The sequence below is a fragment of the Temnothorax americanus genome, unplaced genomic scaffold (assembly GCF_048541705.1).
Source record: "Temnothorax americanus isolate GAGA-0224 unplaced genomic scaffold, ASM4854170v1 Scaffold2, whole genome shotgun sequence".
NCBI lineage: Eukaryota > Metazoa > Arthropoda > Insecta > Hymenoptera > Formicidae > Temnothorax > Temnothorax americanus.
This window is the reverse complement of record NW_027509338.1, coordinates 5707248-5730673: the sequence shown is the minus strand read 5'-3', so window position 1 is coordinate 5730673 and position 23426 is coordinate 5707248. Positions and strand designations below refer to the sequence as shown.

General features: G+C 32.7%; 1 protein-coding gene and 1 long non-coding RNA gene across 16 annotated transcripts in view; one reads left to right on the top strand and one right to left on the bottom strand.

Moving 5' to 3' along the window:
- Nucleotides 1-19599, top strand: part of LOC143896888 (octopamine receptor beta-1R) — a 77501-nt gene extending 57902 nt beyond the window's left edge. For 12 of the 13 annotated variants that reach the window (XM_077405036.1, XM_077405026.1, XM_077405025.1 and 9 more), the window contains 2 exons: nt 10437-10548; nt 14021-19599. In XM_077405036.1, the coding sequence (XP_077261162.1) occupies nt 10437-10548; nt 14021-14234 (326 nt within the window). In that variant the 3' untranslated portion in view covers nt 14235-19599. The remainder of the gene's footprint in view (nt 1-10436; nt 10549-14020) is intronic. The other variant, XM_077405037.1, reaches the window with a different exon arrangement.
- LOC143896896 (uncharacterized) overlaps nt 1-23426 on the bottom strand; it is a 214793-nt gene that overhangs the window by 139456 nt on the left and 51911 nt on the right. For all 3 annotated transcript variants that reach the window (XR_013256789.1, XR_013256788.1, XR_013256787.1), the window contains exon 2: nt 11627-11693. This is a non-coding gene — a long non-coding RNA (uncharacterized LOC143896896). The remainder of the gene's footprint in view (nt 1-11626; nt 11694-23426) is intronic.

Sequence of the window (23426 nt, the reverse complement as noted above, 5' to 3'; positions counted from 1 at the left end):
GGTACATAACGTTAAAAATTACAAATTCGATCAAACTTCATCTCGTTTCGCCACTTTTAACATTCAACTTTAGGTATCCTCGCTACCAACCCCATTAAAAGTTCGTTGGAGCAAAGTTTCACGCGAATAAAAGCGCTGGTGATAGTTTTTAAAGCCCTCAGAAGTTGACGAATTCAGAATAACTAAATCTCATTAAGGGCCATAATTGTGATGCAAAGTGCCTTCATTCACACAATTGAACAACAGTCCCTGTTCTATTTTCGCGCGACTGGTCAGATTAATAGATATGTGATTAATATATTTCGAATAGACGTACGAATACAGATAGATAGAAGTGCGGGAGATTCCTCTGCGAATCCTCGTGACTGTAACGTAAACTATCACCCCTTCGCTTCTTCTGTCTGCAGTTTACCTATCGGTTCCCCTAGAAGGGTTGCCCCCCCTCTCTCTCTTTCTCTTTCCAATTCGGTTTCCTCTCACCTCCGCAACGCATTCACCAGATATTGAGCGAACAAGTCGCGGGCGAGAGGGTGCTACCCCGGACGGGAGGGTGTTCCCGTTGGAGCTGGCTGACTGGCTGGCTGCTGCAGTCGCGTTCACTGACCTACCTCAGCCTGCTGCTGGGTCGAGAGATCGAGTCTGCCCTTCTCGCAATGCCGCGTTACTCGCTAGTCTAGTTTCATTCCGATTCATTCATAGGATCGAACCTTTCGCGAACGACTTCGCAAATTAAAGATTGGAAATAAGTAGAAATAAATAATCAGTCCGTTCCATCCATCCGATACTAAATCATCAAGCATATAGAAATGTCTCCAGGTTTCTTATTTTAATTAGGGTAAGGAAGAGAGTTATTAAAAGAGTCTTTCAATTTCCCTGAAAATTGAAAATTTTCTCTCTATCTTGAAAATTTTTGATCCGATTTCTTTCTTTAACTGACTCAAATAAAGTCCATTCTTACCCTAATCTATAATCGACATTTTTATTTAGAAAAAATTAATTCCGTTTTTTGCTCCGGCCCCGGACCTCAGTTTATCAAAAATTTTCCGTTTATTGATTGCTCCAAAACAATAAAGTATTAATATATAAATGAAAGAATTAAATATATGATATTAAAATTATTAGAATTATTTAACAAAAAAACTTTTAACAGTTTATATTTTATATACAATAATAAAAAACTTAAAAAATCATGCTATATTATTCTATAAAATTATACAAATTTGCTTCGACATTCTCGTTGAAACAAAGTTGATACCAAATCTCGAATTTCTAGTAAAAAGCGAATATTCGTAATGGTTTTTTTGACCATTTTCATGGAATAAGTCAAATAAATCTTAATCAACTTCCAACAAGATCAGAAAAATGGTGCTCTCTAAGTTAGATAGTGCGTAGGAGGTAATCGTATCCAACCCCCGATATTATACGCGCGTACCTCATTGACGAAGGGTCCACCAATTTTTTGTTGGGTACCTAATATATCAACGGTCTTGATAGTTATAGCATAAAGGACGATAAAAGAAAATCGATCAATATCAGTGACAGAAGCGATCTACTAACACATCTATTTTTCCGAAACACACATTACATCAATCTCTACAGGCTCATATTTTTACTTAATGATAAAATCGAGGTAATTACAAAGATAATTAATCAACAACAAATTTTAGTGATATCATATCCTACGTCAGGACATACTTCCGTAAATAAGTGATATTTAATAACAGATATTAATTTTACTAATTAACAGAAATACTTCCAATACTTAAATGTTTAAATTTCCAATTAATACCTGAATATCTCTCGTGTATTTCTTATCAATTTCTGAAAAAATAAAATAAAATAAAAAGAGGCGAGCCGAACTTACCTCGGGAGATTAGACGCTTTTTTATCCCGAAGAATTGTCGTATGGGGTAATGCACCCGGGTGGCTTTGCCGGATTATGGTATCTCGTTCCGCAAAATGAACAGTGCTGGATCAGCTGCCGTTTTGTACGATTCATCATTCCGGACGTTCACGAGAGGGGTTCCGATCTTTTCCATTTTCTATTTTACGACTTGCGCGAAGGTACGCCATAATGTGTGTCTATCGATGATAAAAGCATGGCGGCTAAATGAAAAGCTTATTGGCAGGCGAATCGACCGTGAAGTATCGACAGCTTAACGTGATTGTGTCTACGTGAACTTCAATTTTATGGGAGGAGTCTAGAACAACATTGGCGAAAATTGCTTTTTATCGGTGACGGCCAATTTATATCAATCTTATCAAAATTAAAAATCTACTTTACATACTTTGTATATATTTGTTTTTAACTTATCAAAATAATCCATAAAAATTTTCACCATTATCCATCAAACTCATTAAGTTATTACAAAATTCTATCAAGAGATTTATTTTTAATTTTTTCCATTAAAAGGTTTATTATTTTCGTGAAGAATTATTTAGCGTTAAAGTCTTATTTTATTTTTAGTATTTGATTAATATTATCAATTTTATTAAAAGAATCTTTTTCTTTCTATAAGATTCTTCTTTCAAAAACATTAGGAATAATTCAGAAACTGCCAAGAAGCATGCTACGTATCATAAGTGATTTATGGCTCTTTTTTGCTTTTTCTGTTATATCACATTTAGGAGTTGGATTGATGATGTTGATTTATGGTTCTGATTATTTGTTATTTATTTTTGTTTGTTTTTCGTGACACGGATTTCACAAGATTATTTTGTAACATATTGTTTATATGTATATGTGTACGTGCAAATATCTGATTAGCACGCGCATGTAACATTTTTAACATATTCTTTGCATTCTTAAATCAACCAGCATTTAATTCCCAATCGCGACATCGGATTAGTTTTATTATTCAATAACATCACTTATATTTTCGCGAAGGCTCTTCAAAATCGTCCAATCGAATCGAATCGAATATCGATATATATATAGAACGATGACCTGATTCGCGCCGTAGGCCCGCGCACCGCCTTCTCGTACACCTCGCGACCTAATTTTGCGAAAGGCCTTTCAGAGACGTCGACATTTAGCTAAGTACATATCATTCCTGCGTGCGTATAGTCCAGCAGCCACCGCCTGTTTTTTTCAGTGATTAATAACAGGCTAAATCTTCGTGAGTAGGTTCGGTTCGACAAGACGCCCAAGTCTTCCCTGTGAAAATTCTCGATAGAGGTAGCTAATGAAGTGCACAGGTGTAAAACATGTCAATTTGGTGGGGTGTCGAAATTGTCTAACTAACAGTAAGTTTTTTATTGAAATGTTAAGATAATTGAATAATAAACTCGGAAAAACAATTGTCCTACAAAATGGATGGTTTGACTAAAGCGTCCTCCGCTCCAAATATGTCCAAATAACGAGATCATAAAAATTATTAATAACCAGCTAATTTTTTGTATGCAGCTTAGTAAATATTTGTATAATGAATTGGCCACATAGTCCTACAAATTTGGTGGTACGTTTTCCCAGTCCTACGCTTGGAAGTTGTCGATTCCACGGTAACACTTTTTTCATTAATAACAACCTAGTTATAATTTTTTCCTATCGGGAATAAAGTGTAGAACACAATTTTACCACTGTCCTACACAAAAAGTGGTATGTATTTCCAGGAATAGATATATCTTGTTCACAAATTTAACTGTATATTTTGATATACAGTTAAATGCATAAATAATCCCGAGTAAATCACGTTGTCGTTACACATTAAAACAAAAGCCCAAACACAATTCTGTACTCTGTAAAACTTTAGTATATGTCAAGCGGCCCTGATAAGCATGTACCATTTTCCACCGATAAGGTTGTAAATGCGTTTATGGCAATATTTTTTTTTAACATAACGAATAAGAATCACTAATATTAATGGAATAATTGATTATCTTAAATTATTAAAAAGGTTGAATATTATTAACTAATAATGGTATATGTGTGACGCGGTCTACGTCTATATATACGTGCAACCGCGTCAGGGATGCATCATTAAAGCGGTTAGATGGAACGAAAGCGTAGGCCGATTTCCGAGGATGGTGCATGCATTTCAGCTAACGTTGCACGTTGCACGCCTATTAACCCCCTGAACGATATCACGGGGTCAAATCTCGATGCGAGTTCGATTGAGCACGCGTTAAACTTCATTCCTCTCCTGAAGAGGAGACTGTCACGTCTTGCCATTACAGATACTATAAGTGGTTGAACTAGATATTACTGTAGCACGCGCAAAAATGTATACAATAATATAATAATATATATAATTTTACTGTTACTGTAAAAACTTATATTTTTCAAAATATAATAATAATAAAATAAAATAAAATAAAACTTATCTTATATTTCTCTCATCTTATATAGTTATTTTATTTTTCTCTCTAGCAGAACAGTCTTTTCCACAGAGGACAATAATGTCTGGCTGTTGTGAGAGAGAATAATGCGCACAGCTCCGTCGCGAAACATTCCATAGAGATCTCGATATGCAACATCTGTATTAATCTCATCTCCTCGCGAATCACGTTCCCAATAATAGAAAATAGAAGAAACCATTCGTTTCAGTTAGTATGGACGACAGAAGTACATATCATAGAAGAAGGAAATAGAATTATTAGCGATAATCGAGAAGTATTATATCTGGTATGCATAAGGAATTAACTTCGAAAATTTAGGTTTCTTTCTGTCACCTTAGTAACTTTAATATGTACGATCTTTTCTTAAATATTTTTTAAACTTAAATGAACGTTTTTAAAATAATTTTGCAATTAATGACTTTGATACTAAAAAGTACGTTATTCGCTAAAAATTTACTGGGACATTATAATTCATAAAAAAATTATAAATATAAACTAATATGTTATGAAAATTATTTATCCATTTTATTTTGCCTATTAATTTTAGAAGAAAAAGATTGTTGATGTTAAAATTTATATTATTATTATTATTATTATTGTTATTATTTTATCCATACTTTTTTTTTACTAACGTTAATATTTTCTATTGAGTGTATTTCATCCGTTACAATCAAGTCTTATCGCATCTGACATTCGGGCGAAAGCCTCGTGGTCGCTATCTCGAGGGGTAAACCTGACACGACACGGATGACGTGTCAAATTTGCGGTACCGTTTCATTAATCTGTACAATAAGAAACGCGACAATAATACCAAGTAGCCATCCAACCACCATCCATCTCAAATACAAGGTGACCAAATCGCCTAATACCTATATTACAAGCATGTTTACTACAATAATATATATAAGTATTATACATAACTTATAAAATTATAACTAGAGGAATTCTACGTATAATTATTATTATACAATTCTTCAACTTCTTTATTGGGAAAAAATAAATTCCAGAAGTCTGGAAGGGTTAGTTTGGAACTGACCTTTTGTACATTTAATAGCCAGTCCATCTGCCTGTCCGTCTGTCAGTTAGTGAAAAATAAAACCAATGTAATTCCTAAAGCTGACGAGAATCGGCGTATTGTGGACGAAAATGGAGCGACGAGAGAGTAGAGAATCTTCATAAAGTTCAGTAAAAACATCTCCTTGTTGCCGGTGGGATTTTGTCGGACAATTCTCACGGTGATGTAATTCTATCATCATAATTATATAAGATATAAGTCCATCATTATATATGTGATTATAACTCGGCTTGGAGTTCGCGCGTGGAAAAATGCGACGTTTAACGGGATATTGTGTCAAAGAACGTAATTCGAGCGGGTCCATTTTTCAACCCGTTATTGATTATGCTTTAATTGAGTCATTATTATCCGTTCGTTATCGTTTCGTTTGTAACAAGACTGCATTTATTACAGCATACGTAATACACACAGCGTAGTGCACAGAGAGGAGAGAAGACGGAGAGAAGTAATTAAAAACAATTATATAGCATATATATTAGATAATGTTAAAAATTAATACCTTGTAGTTTCTCAAAAATTACAGAAATATTATAATTTATTGATTAAAGAAAGTATTATCAAAAATTTTCAATTGTAATGCGCCAAAAATTTTTATACAATTTTAATTATATAATTATGATTTGCTTTCACTAACGAATATAAGGAAATATCATAATTGATTAAGAGCACATATACATAATAATATATATATGTAATATATAAATTATAAATATACGAATAAAAAATAAATAATAAGACTTCTGTAAATTTCACACAAGTGGTATAATTATTATCAGATATGTTATTCACTAAAAATACAGAATATATACATATAAACAAATTCACATACACCGTTTCATTTTTTTTCTGTAAAATTCTCATTGGATGAAGAGATTGCGATAGCATATATCATTGTTCTTCGCTGATATATCTACTTACCGATCCGCTTTAAAAAGATGGAAAAGAAAATTAGGCCACAAAAGCGTTAAAGATATTTCCCCGGAGACACCAAGTAACGAGCGACATATTAAGACGCAGCTTTAGCTTGCAAGATGCGATGCGAAATAGGGTCGCGATTGTCTTGCATCTCCGACTGTGCCGTGCGCGCGTGATGCACATACATATGGTGATTAGTAACAAAGAAAACATCAAATACGTGTGTGATACATATGTCATAATTTTCAGACATCTTGCGAAGAATGAAACTTGTAAATTTTTTTTTACTTAAAATTTAAATATTTAGTAATTAGAGAAGGTATATGTATAATATCTGTTTTTACGAAATGCCGTATATAGAGTGATTAATAAAACACAAAACAAGATAAGTAATTTTCTAAAGTTATATATACAATAAGGCTAAAATAGATACACATTTTTTAAGAGTATATATATTATATAAATTCAAATGTTTTCTATTAAGAAAATAAATTAATTCTGAAATAAATGTTATATGTGTATTTTAATAGATATTATATGTGTATTGTATACATATACATATAATTCTCTTTTTTAGTGATCATTTTAAAATTATTTTCTAACGTATACCTATGTCAAATTATCATAACATATACGCGCGCTAATATTCTACATATAAAAGAGTTCACGATCCAAAAACGTCGACCAAATCCAAAAAACATTTTTTCTCGCTTATGTCATTTTACATTTAATCTTTAATAAATTGATATAACACTTGCCACCGAAGATTGACTCTAAAATTCACCGGCAAAGCACTTGCATTTTCTCGCTGAAACCACCCTGTATGTACAGCGGCGCTTCTTACTTCTTATATCTTGATAGACGAGCGCGCATTGATTGCACGAAAGCGCTGAGCATCGACCAACCAACCTAAATCTGCCTCAGTACGTCCGAGCACGCAAACCCTTCAGCCTTCTGTCCGGACAGACACCCTTCCTTCCCGTATTATCTAAACAACAACCACTCCGTCTCCCCACTTCTCGGATATAACCCCAAGTGAATTCGCTCTGTCTGCGGTTTTCGAGGTCCCGCTGCACATCCGGAAGAGTGCTTAGAGATTCAGGATTTCTAACTTGCAAACTGACGAAACTTTTATTATAAGCTTTTACTATCGAGCTATCAAAGGCTCGAGTTAATAATTTTTTTCTTAGAAATACTTGTCATGATTTTGTTTCAATTATACGCTTAGCAGCATATGGGATTAAACAAACTTGTGAAAAATGTTAAGAAATATATATATAAATATATAAAATATACCAGGCTATTACGCATTTATAATTATTTTGCAAAAGTAGTTGTATGTTTATGTCGAATGTTTCAATTAAATTCTCTAACAAATACGACTTACTAAATTTTCAAATGACAAATGTATCTATACGCTCTGTCCAACGAGAGATCATGGTTGATCAAACATGAATAACGATAGGACACAGAGCCGTAACAAGGTGTTCGCGTTAAATTATTTTTATTTTTAATAGATATTGTCCAACACTATTAAAAATAAAAATAATTTAAAGATGTATGTCGCTTATGTCAAAATAACAGGATAAAGTTGAAATTTACAGAGATTGTGCACTTATATATCCCAAAAACCTGTGTTAAATTTGTTCCGTGTTAGTTTCCGAGATATTTGCTTTAAAAGTTACAGAAATTTGTATATATATACATATATAGATATACTTCTCATGTAAATATCATAATATGTATCTCTGCTCATGTACGGTAAAAATGAATGAAATTTTTATGGTACACTTCTATGATTTTTAAGATTTTCTGGTTATATATATTTTTTCAATTTTTTAATGATTTATTTAAACTTTAAACAATATCAAGTACAAAAATGGGACAAAATTGCGATTTTTATACTTTTTCTGTCCCAATGATACCATGTTGTTTATGAGTAATTTATGAGATTAGCTCTACACTGTTTAATCAAGAAAACAAAATTATACTATAGCTATATTTGACATACATCTTTAACGCGAACACCTTGTTGCGGCTCTGTGCCCTGTCGTTATTTATGTTTGATCAACCATGATCTCTTGTTGGACGGAATATACGTATGTACCATTTTCTATAGATACGCATAAAAAATTCTTACCTACTCATGCATGGAGAGCTTTTTCACGTCGAGAGAAACTTTCTTGCATAACACACTGACAGACGAGATTAAATGGCTAGTGCGTGTTAATTGCTTGTGGAAAAATTTTCGTGTATGATGATGTTCGCTCGTAGTGCGATTATCGCAGTTGTGCGCTACGATAATAACGCTCGATGGTACGTTGTGCAAGGTAATTATATCAGAAATTGGGTAGGCCGGCTTTTAATGGCTTTTGCAGGAAAGCTCTCGGGAGAATCTCGAGAAAAAAATATGATAATATGAGAGGTACAGGAAGAGAAAGAGAGAGAAAGAGGGAAAGAGAGAGAGAGAGAGAGAGAGAAAGAAAGAGAGAAAGAGAGCTAGTATAGGTATTCTTCATTAAATCTCGTTGAACTTATCGATTAATGCTTTACTACCTGAATTTTTATTGCAAATCAATACTTTTAACTGCATTATATTTTTAAATTTATTAAAATAAATTTGTAAATAAATCAAGGATTATATAAAACAATGTAAATAAATTATTCGATAATTTTAAAGTTATTTTATTCTTTTCTCAAACTCTGCGCGACGCGCGACGCGGCGCACCTAATTTAAATCAAATATTTTCACTCTAATGAAAAATTTACATGAAATTTTTCGCTGATTTGACGTAATAAAATCACTTTATGATTTCAAATACAGAATTTATTTTTAAAAAATTAAAAAATAATTCACTATATTTCTACTAATATTATGATTAATAAATTATTTATATCGATATATTTTTAACACTCACTGCCACGTGTATCATTTATGATACACCTAAAATCTAACCACGTAGACCAGGTGTATCGTAAATGATACACCGAGTAATCAGGTCAATGAGCTGTAAAAAAAAGACAAAAAAAAACAGAAAGCATAAATACTGTAAGAATCGGCAATAAAATACAGCACTTGGTAAAAAAGCAGCCTTATTGGTCTGAGGGCGTAATTTTTTTTATTCCGCTTGGCAGTGAAAGTGTTAATATTGTTTAATAAATAATTACAATTCTTTATATTAATATTTAAATTGATTCGTTTATATTTTCGTTATAATTGTAATCGCCAACATTCATTAATTAATATTCTAAATAAGCGGGACTTAAAAATTCAAATCAAGCCATAAAAAATAAAATACAAAAAAAATCAAATTGTGTGTATGCTTCGAAAATTAAATAAAATCATAAAATGTAATAATTTTAATCATAAAATACAATGATTGAATTGCTCGTTTTTTTCTTTCAACTTCATAATTTTAAAAAATTTTGAAATTAAAATCACTAAATTAAAAAAAAAAAGAAAAAATGAATTACAAAAAAGAGAAATTAATTATAGAAATTAATAATCTAATATGAGCTTCCGTTTAATTTCGAGTAATCAATAATCAATTTGACTTCGCCAAATTGCAGAACAAATGAGGTCGTTACGAACACACATGACTAATTAAAGGTTGAAAGTATGTGTGTAACTGAATCTCACGACAATGGATTTCTATAGAAAAATACTTATAACATTGCATATCATGTTAGAAGAACCATTAATATATTAATATTATCGTTAGAACGGCATGTTCGCGAATCTAATTTATATTTTGCAGTGGTAATCATATAAACAACGTTGTTCTCATCGAATTTGAATTAAAATTTACCAATTCAACGCGTGCGATGGAAACGTATAATACGTTAATACTCATGCATCACACTTCACCGATAAATCTACGTTATATCTACCAGAGCGGGAAAATTTAATGCATAATTACAGATATAATAATTATTCCATAAGAGACTGTGATATTTCATCCAACATAGGTTTTTTTCTTAAATCTATTTTCATATAAGATAAATTTAAACCTATTGAAAGATCCTTATTTGACTGAACTATAACTAAAATAATAAACTTCTCAAAAAGTTAGCATTACGACATAATTTGGCTATTTTTGTGTTTCAGGCACTTCGATACGACAGCAAACAAAAAGTTGGCGAGCCGAACATAAAGCTGCGAGAACACTCGGTATAATTATGGGGGCGTTTCTTCTCTGTTGGTTACCGTTCTTCCTCTGGTAAGTATCAATTTTGAAAAAAATTCAATAACATTTATGGAAATTTTTACGGAATCTTTATCGAGATAAGCTTAATCGGAAGATTTTTAAATAATTTCATTAAAATTTTATTCTATTAAATTAAGAGACGTTTCTCGATAAAAAAAGAAGAAAAAATCAATATTCGAATCAAATAAAAAAAAAGAAGAACAAGTTTTTGAGATTTAGTTGTTTATTTTAAATCTCATTAATCTAAAGAAAAAAATGGAATTAATTCAATTTAAATATTCCTAAATTAAAATTTTTTAAGTATTGGTCTCCTTAATATCAAGTTAATAGTAAATCTGAAGTGTCTATCTTAATCTTTTCAAATACATATATTAAAAAGTAATAAGGTTTTTATGAAGAATTTATTTAATATTTTAAATTTTCCAATTATACTAAATAAACAGATCTCTAATGATCCCTCGAATTCCTTTAAAAGAAAGAACGCAGCGAAGCGCAAAATCTCATCGAACAAAATAGTTTTAGTGGAGATTCACTTGGCGACTTTGCTTCGTAAAAATGTTGCTGTAGAATTTTTCGAATTAACGTCAAGAAAAAGAGACAAAGAGAAAAAGAGAGATAGCGAGAGAAGAAAGAAGACAGAGAGAGAGAGAAAGAGAGAGAGAGGGGGGGAAAGGGAGAGAGAGACAGCTTTGCTGATGCCGAATGTTCAAAGTTAGCGGAGGAAGAGACAGTCTCGTCTGCCCCATGTTTTATTAATGCAAGCTCGGAAAGTGCATCTCTATGGAGTTTGCCGAGGGCTTACCCTACTCTCTCCGCAAGCTTGCTCGCAGTTTGACTATTTGCTTGACTAAGCGTCGCGACCGTAGCGGAATATGAAGATCTCTCTCAGAGAGACTCGAGAGACGGAAAAAGAATCCTTAGCTTGTCTCGGAGCGTTCCTGCTCCAAAATTCAAAATAGATAATGCAAAATACAAGAGACAGACACCGCGCGGTCTGTGCGAATAGATTGAATAGGTGTCTTGAGGCTTGTTTGCCTGAGGTGCAAACCCCTTTAGGCATGCAATGATTATACTTGATGTGGTCACTTACCACTTAGATGAGCTGAGCTTAGATGAGTTTAGTCCCCGGACTTCGCAGTAAAATAATTTAGGATCACCTGGAAACAAGAATAAAAGATATATTAGTTTAAAATAGAATAAGTAAAAGTACTTTAAATTTAAGTGACTACGGAAAATTCGTCGTTTATAGACTAGCTTCTCAGAATTACCTAATACCATTAAAATTAGATCAGATTGATAAGATTTAATGAATTTTATAGCTAGCCATCAGATAGTTATAAAATTATATTTTACGATAAAATTAGCAGAATTATATAAATAATTCTACCTCTGTACAAAATTGCATATAAAATCTCATTTTATTTTATTGTTTTAATACTACCCATTAAAATATATGGTTCTCGTTAAATGCGTAATATTAGCCTGGCAATAGAATTCACGAAAATTTCGTTAAACAGCGAATGACGAATAAATATTCCGAATAAAGTTCCGCCGGAAAATGAGCTCTCTATGGAAATAGAGCGAAGCAATGCAGAGATATGTGGACGTACGACGGAACATCCTCGATTTTGCAACTCGGTTTTTATTCATGCAAATGCACAAAGCGCATCACTCTACCGACCTAAAAGCTCGCGTTAGTTTCGTAGTTCGGCCATTTTTCGAATCGCGTTATCGACTTTTGTATACGTGATCGGCCCTCTCTTAACGCATGAATAATTTGACGTTATTCTTTTTTCAGAAAATGTCCGAATATGGCGATCAGTAGGTCCTTTTTAATTCCCTCTTTCACATTTATGATTAGGTATTTAAATTACTTTGTATCAAATCTCGTTAATCTGCTAATATTTGTATGTCTTTATTTTATTGAGTGCCCGATATATTGTTTTTTTTTCCTTCAGCACGTGACATATGTTTCGCGTGGCGTACAACGATAGAAATAACAATAGAGATACATTGGAAAACAATACGGGGCGGGATAAATCCGTAGGAGCGGATATATATGTAGTTGTACAAAAGAGATCAACTGCGTTTTCAAAGTCCAATTTGTTTGATTCATGTCGGTGGCTTTATAATTTTCGTCAAACGGAGATAACTGTAACCACAAAGCCACGTCGATCCATTTAATATCGCGCTATTTCGGTATCGCGATCGATGCTTCGTGCATTAATGATATGATTATGTGATTGAAAATATGCTCGCATTACATTCTTACCATGGCATGATTTCAATTTATGTATTAGAATATCCAGCTAATCAGGCAATGACGTAACATAAACTTTCTAATATATATCTATACGTGGAATTAATTTTTTCTTAGAAAAAAGTGCGTAAAACATTTGGTATAAATTAATTTTAAAATTATTTATTATTTTCTGTTTGTATTTCATTAATTTTTAATTGTGAAATAAATTGGAAACAACTACATTGAAATACAAGCACCATTCTTCTCAATTTAGACCGCGGTAACTGACGTGATAACTCCGGGAGTTGCCGGAATAATTAGAACAGTTTCTGTTTAGAGCTATACCTCCAGACATCTGCCTCGTTAAACAAAACTCTCAGAATTTATGCTGTATTTTTGCGAGCGTAACAACGTCTGTAAATCGCAGGAAATTTCAAATTTTGTTGCAAAATTATGGGCGCCGCGCGTGCTGAATTCCAAACATGAATCTTATTTTCACGTCGATTTTCACCCACATTGAAATACTGATTTGAAATCTGCGCATAATGCAGTAGACGCATCTATATGCAAAATACTCAACGCAGATGCTTGTAGAAAAATACACGAGGCACGCGTAGAGAAAACTCGTTTTCCCCGGATGTAGTTTTAGCATGAAACAAATCCCATAAATATCTGGATGTTATATGTATCTATATTCGCATTTTCAAGATATGCGGCCTCTTGACCTTTTTCCCTACAGATTTACAGTCCTCTTACAGTCTCGATTATTAATGTTACCACGGTATTCCCAAAACGTTTTCTTCTTTGTGAGAAAATCGTCTTTAACGATTCACGTTATTGTGTTACGTGTATAGTATTATGTTTCTTAGGTGAAAGTGAAGGACTGATGCCTTTTTGTGTAACAGATCAATGAGAGAGAATAAGGATAATATATGAATCATCTAATATTAATCTTCTTTTATAAAACTTATAAGACTAAAACTTACTCATTTCATCTATATTTTTCAGATAAATTATTCGTATTATACAGTATTTTAAGAAATGTATTAAATTACATTCTGATTTCTTAAAATATAATTCTAAATTTAATTTTTTAAAATATGGATGTGTAAGGCAAATCGGAAATATGTTTTTTTTCGTAACTTTATAATAGTTGGTGTTAAAAAATAAATTTAACAACTAACTTCCTCGATTAGCTTCGGATGTAGAAAAAAAGTGAGTTTTTTGTTTATTATTCTTCAGGTATCTGACGACGTCATTGTGCGGCGAGGCCTGTTATACCCCGGATACGGTGGTATCGGTGCTTTTCTGGATAGGTTACTTCAACAGCGCCCTGAACCCGCTCATCTATGCGTACTTCAACCGCGATTTCCGTGACGCCTTCAAGGATACCCTAAAAAGCGCATTGCCCTGCTGCGCCGGACACTGCTGGAAGACACCCTCGCAATTCGTGTAGTTCGACACAACTCCGAAAAATCCGCCCTCAAAAGGCGAGTTCAAAGTCCTTTTTTTTTCTCTCCAACCAAAATCTCCAGCCAAAACAAAATCGAGCCGCTTTGTTCCAGCGATTTCTGGACGTCAATCGACGCTGTTCGCAATTAACCCTTATTGCTCGGATATATTTACTTCGCGCGTCACGTTATTCCCAATTTCGTGCGTATAGCACACGGTGTTAATCATTACATTGATTTTCAATCATCATGTAATACGCACCTTGTAGATTCTTCCCATCTGACCAACATGTATGACAATTTCTGTTTTAACAAAGATGTTACATATAAATTGTATCTTTTAAATAATATTTTATATAATTGTAACAAAAAAGCAATAAATTAAGCAACGAATTACGAACAGGATTCGAAATTTTCAATCTATAAAAATATCTCAAGACAGTTGTTTTGAAATATTTATTTGAGAGATTATGACTTAAAATTTTTAACTTTAACTTTATGACTTACTGGGACTTTTATGTGTCTCCATAATTAAATTAAAAAAATAAAAATATTAAATATGTTACTTCTAAACTAGAACTGCACATATTAAGATGGAATAAAAATTTGTGTTAAATCTAAAGGGTTAATCGCGAATTAGCGGTCTTTGAAGTGTGAGTTCCTATCAAATACTACCATAGTCATCGTTCGAGCGACGATCGACTGCGCGTAATTGCCTTCCACGTAATCGCATCCCAAAATACATCCGGTAATGTGTAATCCATGTGCTGTCATATCGCCTCGAGAGGCACGCGACAAACGCTTTCGAGAGATTCAAGATCAAAATTAATGCTTTCCAAGAGCGGAGCCATTAAAACGGGTATTAGCGAATATAATCGGACGCTATATTACTGAACGATTATCATCGATATGCTTCGATCTACGTGACGATTGTGAGGCTGAAAACCTGGAATCTTTTTTCGGCGTCGACGACGAAAAGAAATCCACCGAATATCATATATAATTAAAAGAATTTTTAGAAAATTTACAACAGCGATTATTAATTTGCGAATATTTGCAGAAAATTAACGAAAGAGAAAAAGTGTTCTATATATATGGAAGTTTTCTGAATGTACTCTAATAATTTTCTCTATTTGAAAGCAAGATATTTGCGTAAGCCATTAAACAGTCAACGTACGCGCAAGGAGAGCGACGCCGGAAGTTTACACGGAATGCGGATGCGTACATAGTATACGTGCAAGGCACGAGGGGGTGAAAGAGGAGTTAATCTGTGTTTACTCTGTACATACGTCGAGACGGTCGGCTAGCGCTAATTAGATGTAATTATTAGCGCACCCCGGCATACGCGAGGCTGTACCATATATATAACACGAGATACTTATTAACGTTACGCGAGGCCGTATGTAACATTATCGTAATCACGAAACAATAACGCCGCGATGGATCAACACGCAGGATATAAGAAGACACCCATCGCGTGCGCCATTTTGCCTGTATAAATGTACCATAATAGCAATAACCAGAGGCGGATTGTAAATATTATAATAACGGAAGCGTGAGTGCGGCTCGTTGTTTTTGTAAGTATAATAATAAATATAACATGTATTGGCATCGAGTTCTGTGTGTTTTACGTGTCGCTTGCGTGTACATGATAGGAAATTTGAGCCGAGAATACACCGTAGGGTGACATAATTAAATAGTCAACTCATATATACTTTTATTTCTTCGAATAATAAGATTGAATTTTTTATTCGAGTAGAGGGACATGGAGAGGACTTTACTAAATTTTTTTAATATAATTCGTTTTATATATATTATTCGCGCATGTTTATTCTTCAAAGAAGTAAAGATATATATTTAGGTAAAAGATAGATTACTTATGTCATCCTAGTATATATATGTATCTGTAGAGGTATTCCGTATTTTGTTCGAGTACTCTCTTTCAGTATCTTCCAATCATTGGGAAAACATCGCTTGCAATAATTACAGCAACAAATATTGATGTAACTCTGTATACTTCTGATAATCGAAAACCGTAGCATCTTTCTTGACCCATATTCTATACCTAATAGTGAAAATAAAGAGAACACACGTAAACTATTAAATGAGAAAAAGGCTTGATTTTTATAAAATCAAAATATAACGAACTAGAGACCAATTATATTGAAAATAATTTCAGTTAACGGACTAAAGAACAAAAAAAATGAAGAACAAAAACGTTACGGTTTATATTTAGAAGTTGTTATTTTTCATAACGGCTCACCTTTAGTTCGATATATTTCAACTTTATTATTTTATTATATGTATACAGTTTGACTGCGCGCGATATTATTTTCAATAAAACACCGACAAATGCAATGTCGAAATGTTAACGCAGTACGGAATACCTTTTCTGCATCAATGTGACGGTCCACTTAATCGACCGTCTCTACCTGCTTCTGGATAATCATTCCAGAGAGAGAGAAAGAGAGAAAAAGAGAGAGTAAATGAGTGACAGAGTGAATAAAAGAGAGAGAGAGAGAGAGAAAGAAAGAGAGAGAGAGAGAGAGAGAGAGAGAGAGGGAGAGAGAAAGAGAAAGGGAGACTATGTTAACGTGCGCAGTTACGCGGACCGTCCGAGTAAAGACACTAATTAGCGTAATTCCCCAGTAGGCACGGCTTTTCCGTGTATCCTGGAATTTCTGACAAATCATCTTTTTTACGTTTCCTTAATGAAACTCGCCGTACACGGAAATCAAGTCGCTCTGCAATAGCTTTAAATCGCAGACCCTTTTGAATTCGCCATCGAATTCGCCCCCGTCGTTCGTAAATATGTGAGTTCGCCAAAGTTGAAGAGAAAACTCGACGAGAACGCGTCAGAGACCGGCAGCATGCAACGATATAGCGAAAGATCACCGAAATTACAACTATAGGATATAGAAATTTAAATAAAATACGGAGATTAAAATTACTTGCTCGGATTTGTGAAGGAATTCACGAATTTTATGAGATAGATAAAAAAATGGTTTTAAATTGCTCTTTGTTGGAAACATCGTCCTTTTTGCAATCCTCTGAAACGGAATCTCGACGAATCCAGAACAGAATACGCTGCAAAAGACGCGCCGCACAGATCTTCTTTTTCATTTTGAACGAAATGTTCGTTCATGCAGAAAGAATTTTACAGATCTCACAGCTTATATACGAGAAGGAAAAACAGAATTTCTAAAAGAAGGATTAAATTGTCGGAGGGATTATATGTTGCACATATATCATTATTTTTTACGATTCTCTTTCTTTTTACGTATACTTTACAATGTTCCAAGTTTTGACAAAATTTGTCAAAGTATTGAATCGGTGTCTCGCTTATCTTTTCGCAGCTTGGTTTCGTTCGGACACCGCTTTTACGGCCAATTCGGTAAAATTATCGAGCAGCATTTCGATGTACCTCGAATTGTCAATTAGTCCTATATCCGTTACAGTCAGTCGCTATATAATAACGAGACATATTCCGAGCGTTGAACATGCAGATATCGGACTAAACTGTGCGCGTCGTCATTGTAGAGTTGATAAAAAAAGGAATTATGTTGCAGAGAGACAATTAGGGATGTCAATAATATCGCCGCGAGCGCACTTTTATTCCGGATCGTCGATATTATATGGAACGGTTTTTAATTGACTTATTCATTCGGCGACGTTTCTCCTCCACGAATATGAAACCATGTCGGAAACGTAATCATAAAGATAAATAATGTTTGTTGTTCTATAATTGGTCATTATTATAATACATATGAAGAGAAGTCACCACACTCGGACACGAGTAATAGGACTGAAGAGGAGGATTATAATACAACTAATTAATAGTAAGAAACAAATTTTAATTTTAAGTCAGACTAAGAATATATTTTTAATTTGCGTACTGACGTCCCTAATTGTGATAACAATTTCTTTAATTTAAACGGTCTATATTATATATAGACCGTTTAAATTAAAGAAATTGTTCTCTATTATGGCAACTAAAAAGCAAATTATGATACGCATCCAAGTACGAACTTGAGGCAAGTGTGGCGGGTTCTTCTGACAAAAGTGTTCCTTTCTCGACACATCGACACGAGTATTATTTTTCTATGTATATGTTGTGATTAATTGTTGTTGTCGAGGCGTTTAAATACACATTTCATCGGGCTTCCGTTCAAGTAAGTTTTGGCTGGTCGTAATGTACAAAAAAAGAAAACAAGAAAAGAAACATACCAAATAGAAATATCAAAATAACAAAATGATTTTGTAAAAATATCAAAACAGTACTAAAAAATAAGGTATCAAAAATTTAACATTTATTATTTGCTAAGTTAAATCTGCCATTTATAATAAAAAATATTATATAGAAAAAAATAAATCGAGTAATAGTTCAACCTTTATTGGATCGTTTTTCCTTTCGACATAAAGAAACTTGACGTTAATTAACGAAAGAATTCTCGATTAATCATTTCCAGAGATAAAACATTTCCAGATATGTTCTTTTATCAGCGATATCAACGATTCGTATCTATTATGCCATAGAATATAAGATAGAGCGACGACATTTGAACATTTTGACCAGCGAAATACTCAATTGGTATATACCGCTTGTTCGTGCGAACGCGCAAATGATGTATCCGACAATCCCAAAATGACGTGAACAAAATTTCATCCCATTGAAAAAACAACGGTTTAACTTAAGTCACGCTGTACACAGGGCCTAATAAACAAAGCGTAGCGTTTAAAAGAGAGATTCTAGCGACTCACTGCAAATGGCAATTATAAGGCGGTTATAGACGTTTAAAAAGTGTCTAGCGGCAGATCAGACATGCGCAGCAAGTGCGAATGTGAGACCGCACGATGAAAGGACTGATATGTAGATATCAATGTAAATAATTGCAAGAACGAGAACAAGAAATGGGAACGAGAGTGTGTGAGAGAAAGACAGCGGCTATAAGTGGATTGAGTCGAAGTAAAATTGACTCGACTGAAACTTTTTGCGCTATCTATCGCTTTAAAAAAAAGTATGTATAATATATTTAATAATTAATCTGACGTATCTTATATAAGTTTTTAAAGTACGTACCTGTATTTTTATTTTTCTGCAAAATTTATATTCTTCATTTTTCCTATATAAAAGACAGTTTTCTTTAATATTTTTCAGAAAAATATAGTTTTCTATAAAAACTATACGGACTGAAAGTAAACATTTATCCTTTTTGCCTATTATAGCATTTAATTTTGCAAGTCAATTTTATTCGATTCGATGATAACTAATTGGAGAGAATGAGAGAGAATGAGAGAGAAGGAGAGAGAAAAAAAGAGAGAAAGAGAAAGAAAGAGAAAAAAATAAAAGACATTATATTACGAAAAGCACGACAATGCAGTCTTTAATCCTTGTCATTCGTTCTCCAATCTATCTTGTGACATTTCCCGTGTCAATATTTTATGAGTCTCTGCATTTTATGCGGCGAATTAATTTAGAGCGACGACATTGTCGCGATGGTCGGGATTGTTTGCGGTTAACCGAGGGTGGAAAACAGCATGATTGATCGATAGTCTAATAGACTGTAACGATCAAGAGATATATATATATATATATTCCACGTTTCCTTTTTCGGCATTTTTTATTAAATCCTCAATATTAAAAATTATTATTATTGTCGTTATTATTATCACTGTTTTCGCTAATATAATAATATTTGCTTCAAATTATCAATATTACATTCTGATATGTTTGTAACTTGCTTCTATCGTTATAAAATATTTTCTTCCGCCAATAAATAAATAAATAAAAACAAAATAAAAGTAAATAAAAAAAGCAAAAGTAATGTAGAAGTGCAGCGAATGAACAACGGATAAAAATAATAAATCTGAAAATGTATAATAGCAATCTAAAAAAGTTCATCTCTTTCCGCAACGATGTTCAAAGAACTAAACGAATCTACTGATAATGAGAATAATTTCGTACAATATTATTCGCAACTCATGATTTTATTTCCGCTCAACTTGCATGTAGAGAGACACGGAAAAGAGAGAGAAAAGTGTTTTATAATTCCACCACAATTTCTTTAATATATGCATTTATATTTATTTCTCTCGTATTTCATTTTTCATATACCTGATTAATTTCCTGATCTCTAATTCCTTCGCGAATTTTACATAGACGAATTATATTTTACCTACGCGGGATATAGATATATCTGATAATAAAATTGATGAAATAAGGATCATCATAACAGCAAAAATTTATTAAAATTTCACGAATATTCATTTCATCGTATCTTAATCATACATAAAATCAAGGTAGAAAAGCAAGCAGAACAAATAACAATCTTTCTTTTGTTTATTGAGAATTCGTTTCACTCGGCAAATATAAATAGTAATATTCCGCTATTAAATTATACACACAACACACACCCATATTCACTGTTACATTTCTTTCATTATTATATGCAGTTATAATATTTTCTTTTGCGGATACACATTATACCATTCACGCTGGCCGGTATCAAATCTCATGCTGAATTTCATCTCATGGGAATAACAATTGCATCTGGTAAAATTGTGATCAACGATGACGAATTGCGTATAAAGCAACTGACAGACAGCGCCCGTTAAAGGAAATGGTGCGCGAAAACGGGAGGCGAGAGACGCGATTTCACTAGAGTAACCACCGATACTTGTGTCTTTTCGCGTCGACAGACGTGTCTGACAGCCGAGAAAAGACGTCCCCTTAGTCCTCTGCTTTGTATCCGACCCTTGTCGCCAAGTCGCGGGATATACACGTACATATATTGCACGTGGGAATCACGAAAGAATAAGAAAAATATTTTTCCCGCTGCCTTATAAGAGCAAGAAAAGGCATTCCCATAAGCCGACCCTTGTCTGATGTCTTCCCACGTGAAATTTTCCACATGTGCACAGAAAAATATTTTGCAATTTCTACGTAATTGTAAAAAAATATTTTCTTTATTTCCATATTTCGTTAATTTTATGGATTAATTTAAAATTTAGATTTTATATCGTTAATTTTATAGATTAATTTAAAATTTAGATTTAAAAGGAGAACGTCAAGAAAATATATGTATTTCTATGAAAAATTTTGTCAGTGAAAAATAAGGATAAGCAGCAAGGAAAAAATATACGTCAAAATGTAGAGAGAAAAATATAGATAAAGAAATATAAAGAAAAAACAGACAAATTTACAGAAAAAATGTAGAAAAATAAAGTAAAGAAAAATGTTTAAAAAAAATATTTAAAAAAATAAAAATAAGGAACATAAAGATAAAAAGCATTTAAAAAATGTACAGAAATATACACGCAAAAATATTCGAAATCGACAATGAAGCATATTTAACATATTTACACATAGGTATAGTAAAATTAACGTTAAGTTACATTTAAGTAAGAAACCAAAACAGATATAATTAATTAATCAGATTAAGATAATGTTATACTTCTATAAAATAAAATTGTACTTTTATGAAATAACAAAATTTTTGTTAAAAGTGTAGCCACAAACTGAAATTGATGCTCGCGTTCTTTTATACATTGCAAGTTATTTCTCGGTTACGATAAAATTTTTCTTATAACATATTAATAGCTTTTCTCTTTTTCCTCTTGTTTTGCGTTTTTATATTAATCTCGTGTAAACTCGTTACACAACCGATGTATGCCGTGGGCTTTTACGGTATTTCGCAGTCATATCATATCGAAGAATCGCGTATAATTTTGCCTTACAAATTGGAGATAAAACAGCAACTTTATTTACCACGTGAAATACAAGAGTACAATTCAGCATTACATCAGACTGATTGCTCTCCCGGAAGCACGCAACAATCTTTCCGTAACAAATCTTACTAAGGTAACGAACAATGAAGCGGAATAAATGTCGTGCGAAAGAGAAGGAAGAAAATGAGAGAGCAGAGTTTATATCACGCGCTTCGTACTTACAAGAAATCCTATGTTCTCTCTCTTCTATAGAATTTTATTTTTTCTTTATTGAATACAACGTAAAATGTATGCAACGCAGCACTCGAAAATGAACATTTGAGAAATGACAGTTTTCGCGTGATAAATATATACTTGGCAAGAAAAATTATTAGCCTTACAAGTGATTGTATGCGTATACGAGCGCAATGTAACAAAATAAAATCAATAGCATAACATCGAAAGATTTAAAATACTAACTCAAAAATTTTAAATTGTTTTTAAATTCTTAATAAAATAAAACAATTTCCCACAAATATATGTAATATAATTAGTCATCAATTATTGTACACACAATAATCTCTTATAATTTTTTATTCTTATCCAATGATTTATATTTTTATTGATCCTTTAATTTACAATCTCTTTTTTACATGTATTAATCTTTACTTATTATTTTTTTAAATATCAAAATAGAATTCTTAAATTAATATTGGCACTAAAAAAGCAGTCTGTTTTTTTTTTACGCACTACTCAGTATATTGCGGTAGCCGTAAATATACCGTAGAGACAATGCCGTAAAGACAATAGTAAAATGTGCAGTACACTTTACAACTCTGTTGAACATCCCCCGCTCTTATCCTCCGCCACAATAAAACATTTCTATAAACCACAATGTTTTCTATCTCCATTTATAAATGGCTAAAGCGTAACGCGCGGGTGTAATCATGCTTATATGGCGAAGGAGAACATGATGCATCGCAAACGATATGATGTTGCTGTTGTGCGCAACATTAGAACTCCCTTAATGAAATACACTTCGATACGATGCAGATAATAATTCACGTAAGTAACTTGAAAGCCTCGACAAATGGAAAAGTGAATTTTTAATGATAAAATAACTTCATATATAACTATTATATCAGTTAATTTTATTTATTTCAGTTTTCTGACAAGTATAATATTAAACTGACAGTTATTATTTTTGTTTTTTGATAAGTGCTAAAAATACTCGTTAAATATTTGTATATAGGTATAAAAATTTAAACCTTTTTACAAGAAAAAATTTATAACAGAAAGTTTAGTAACCTTGGAACTTGATTGCTATAAACCAAAACTTGCAATTAGAACGCAGAAAAATATTGCTCTCGTGTGAGAAAAAAATATTGCAAAAACTTATTACAGCGAAATATTAACGTGCAATAATGGTCACTAAAATTGCTTTCCATCATATCAAAAGTCTTCTTTATTATTCTACAACTGTTATTGAT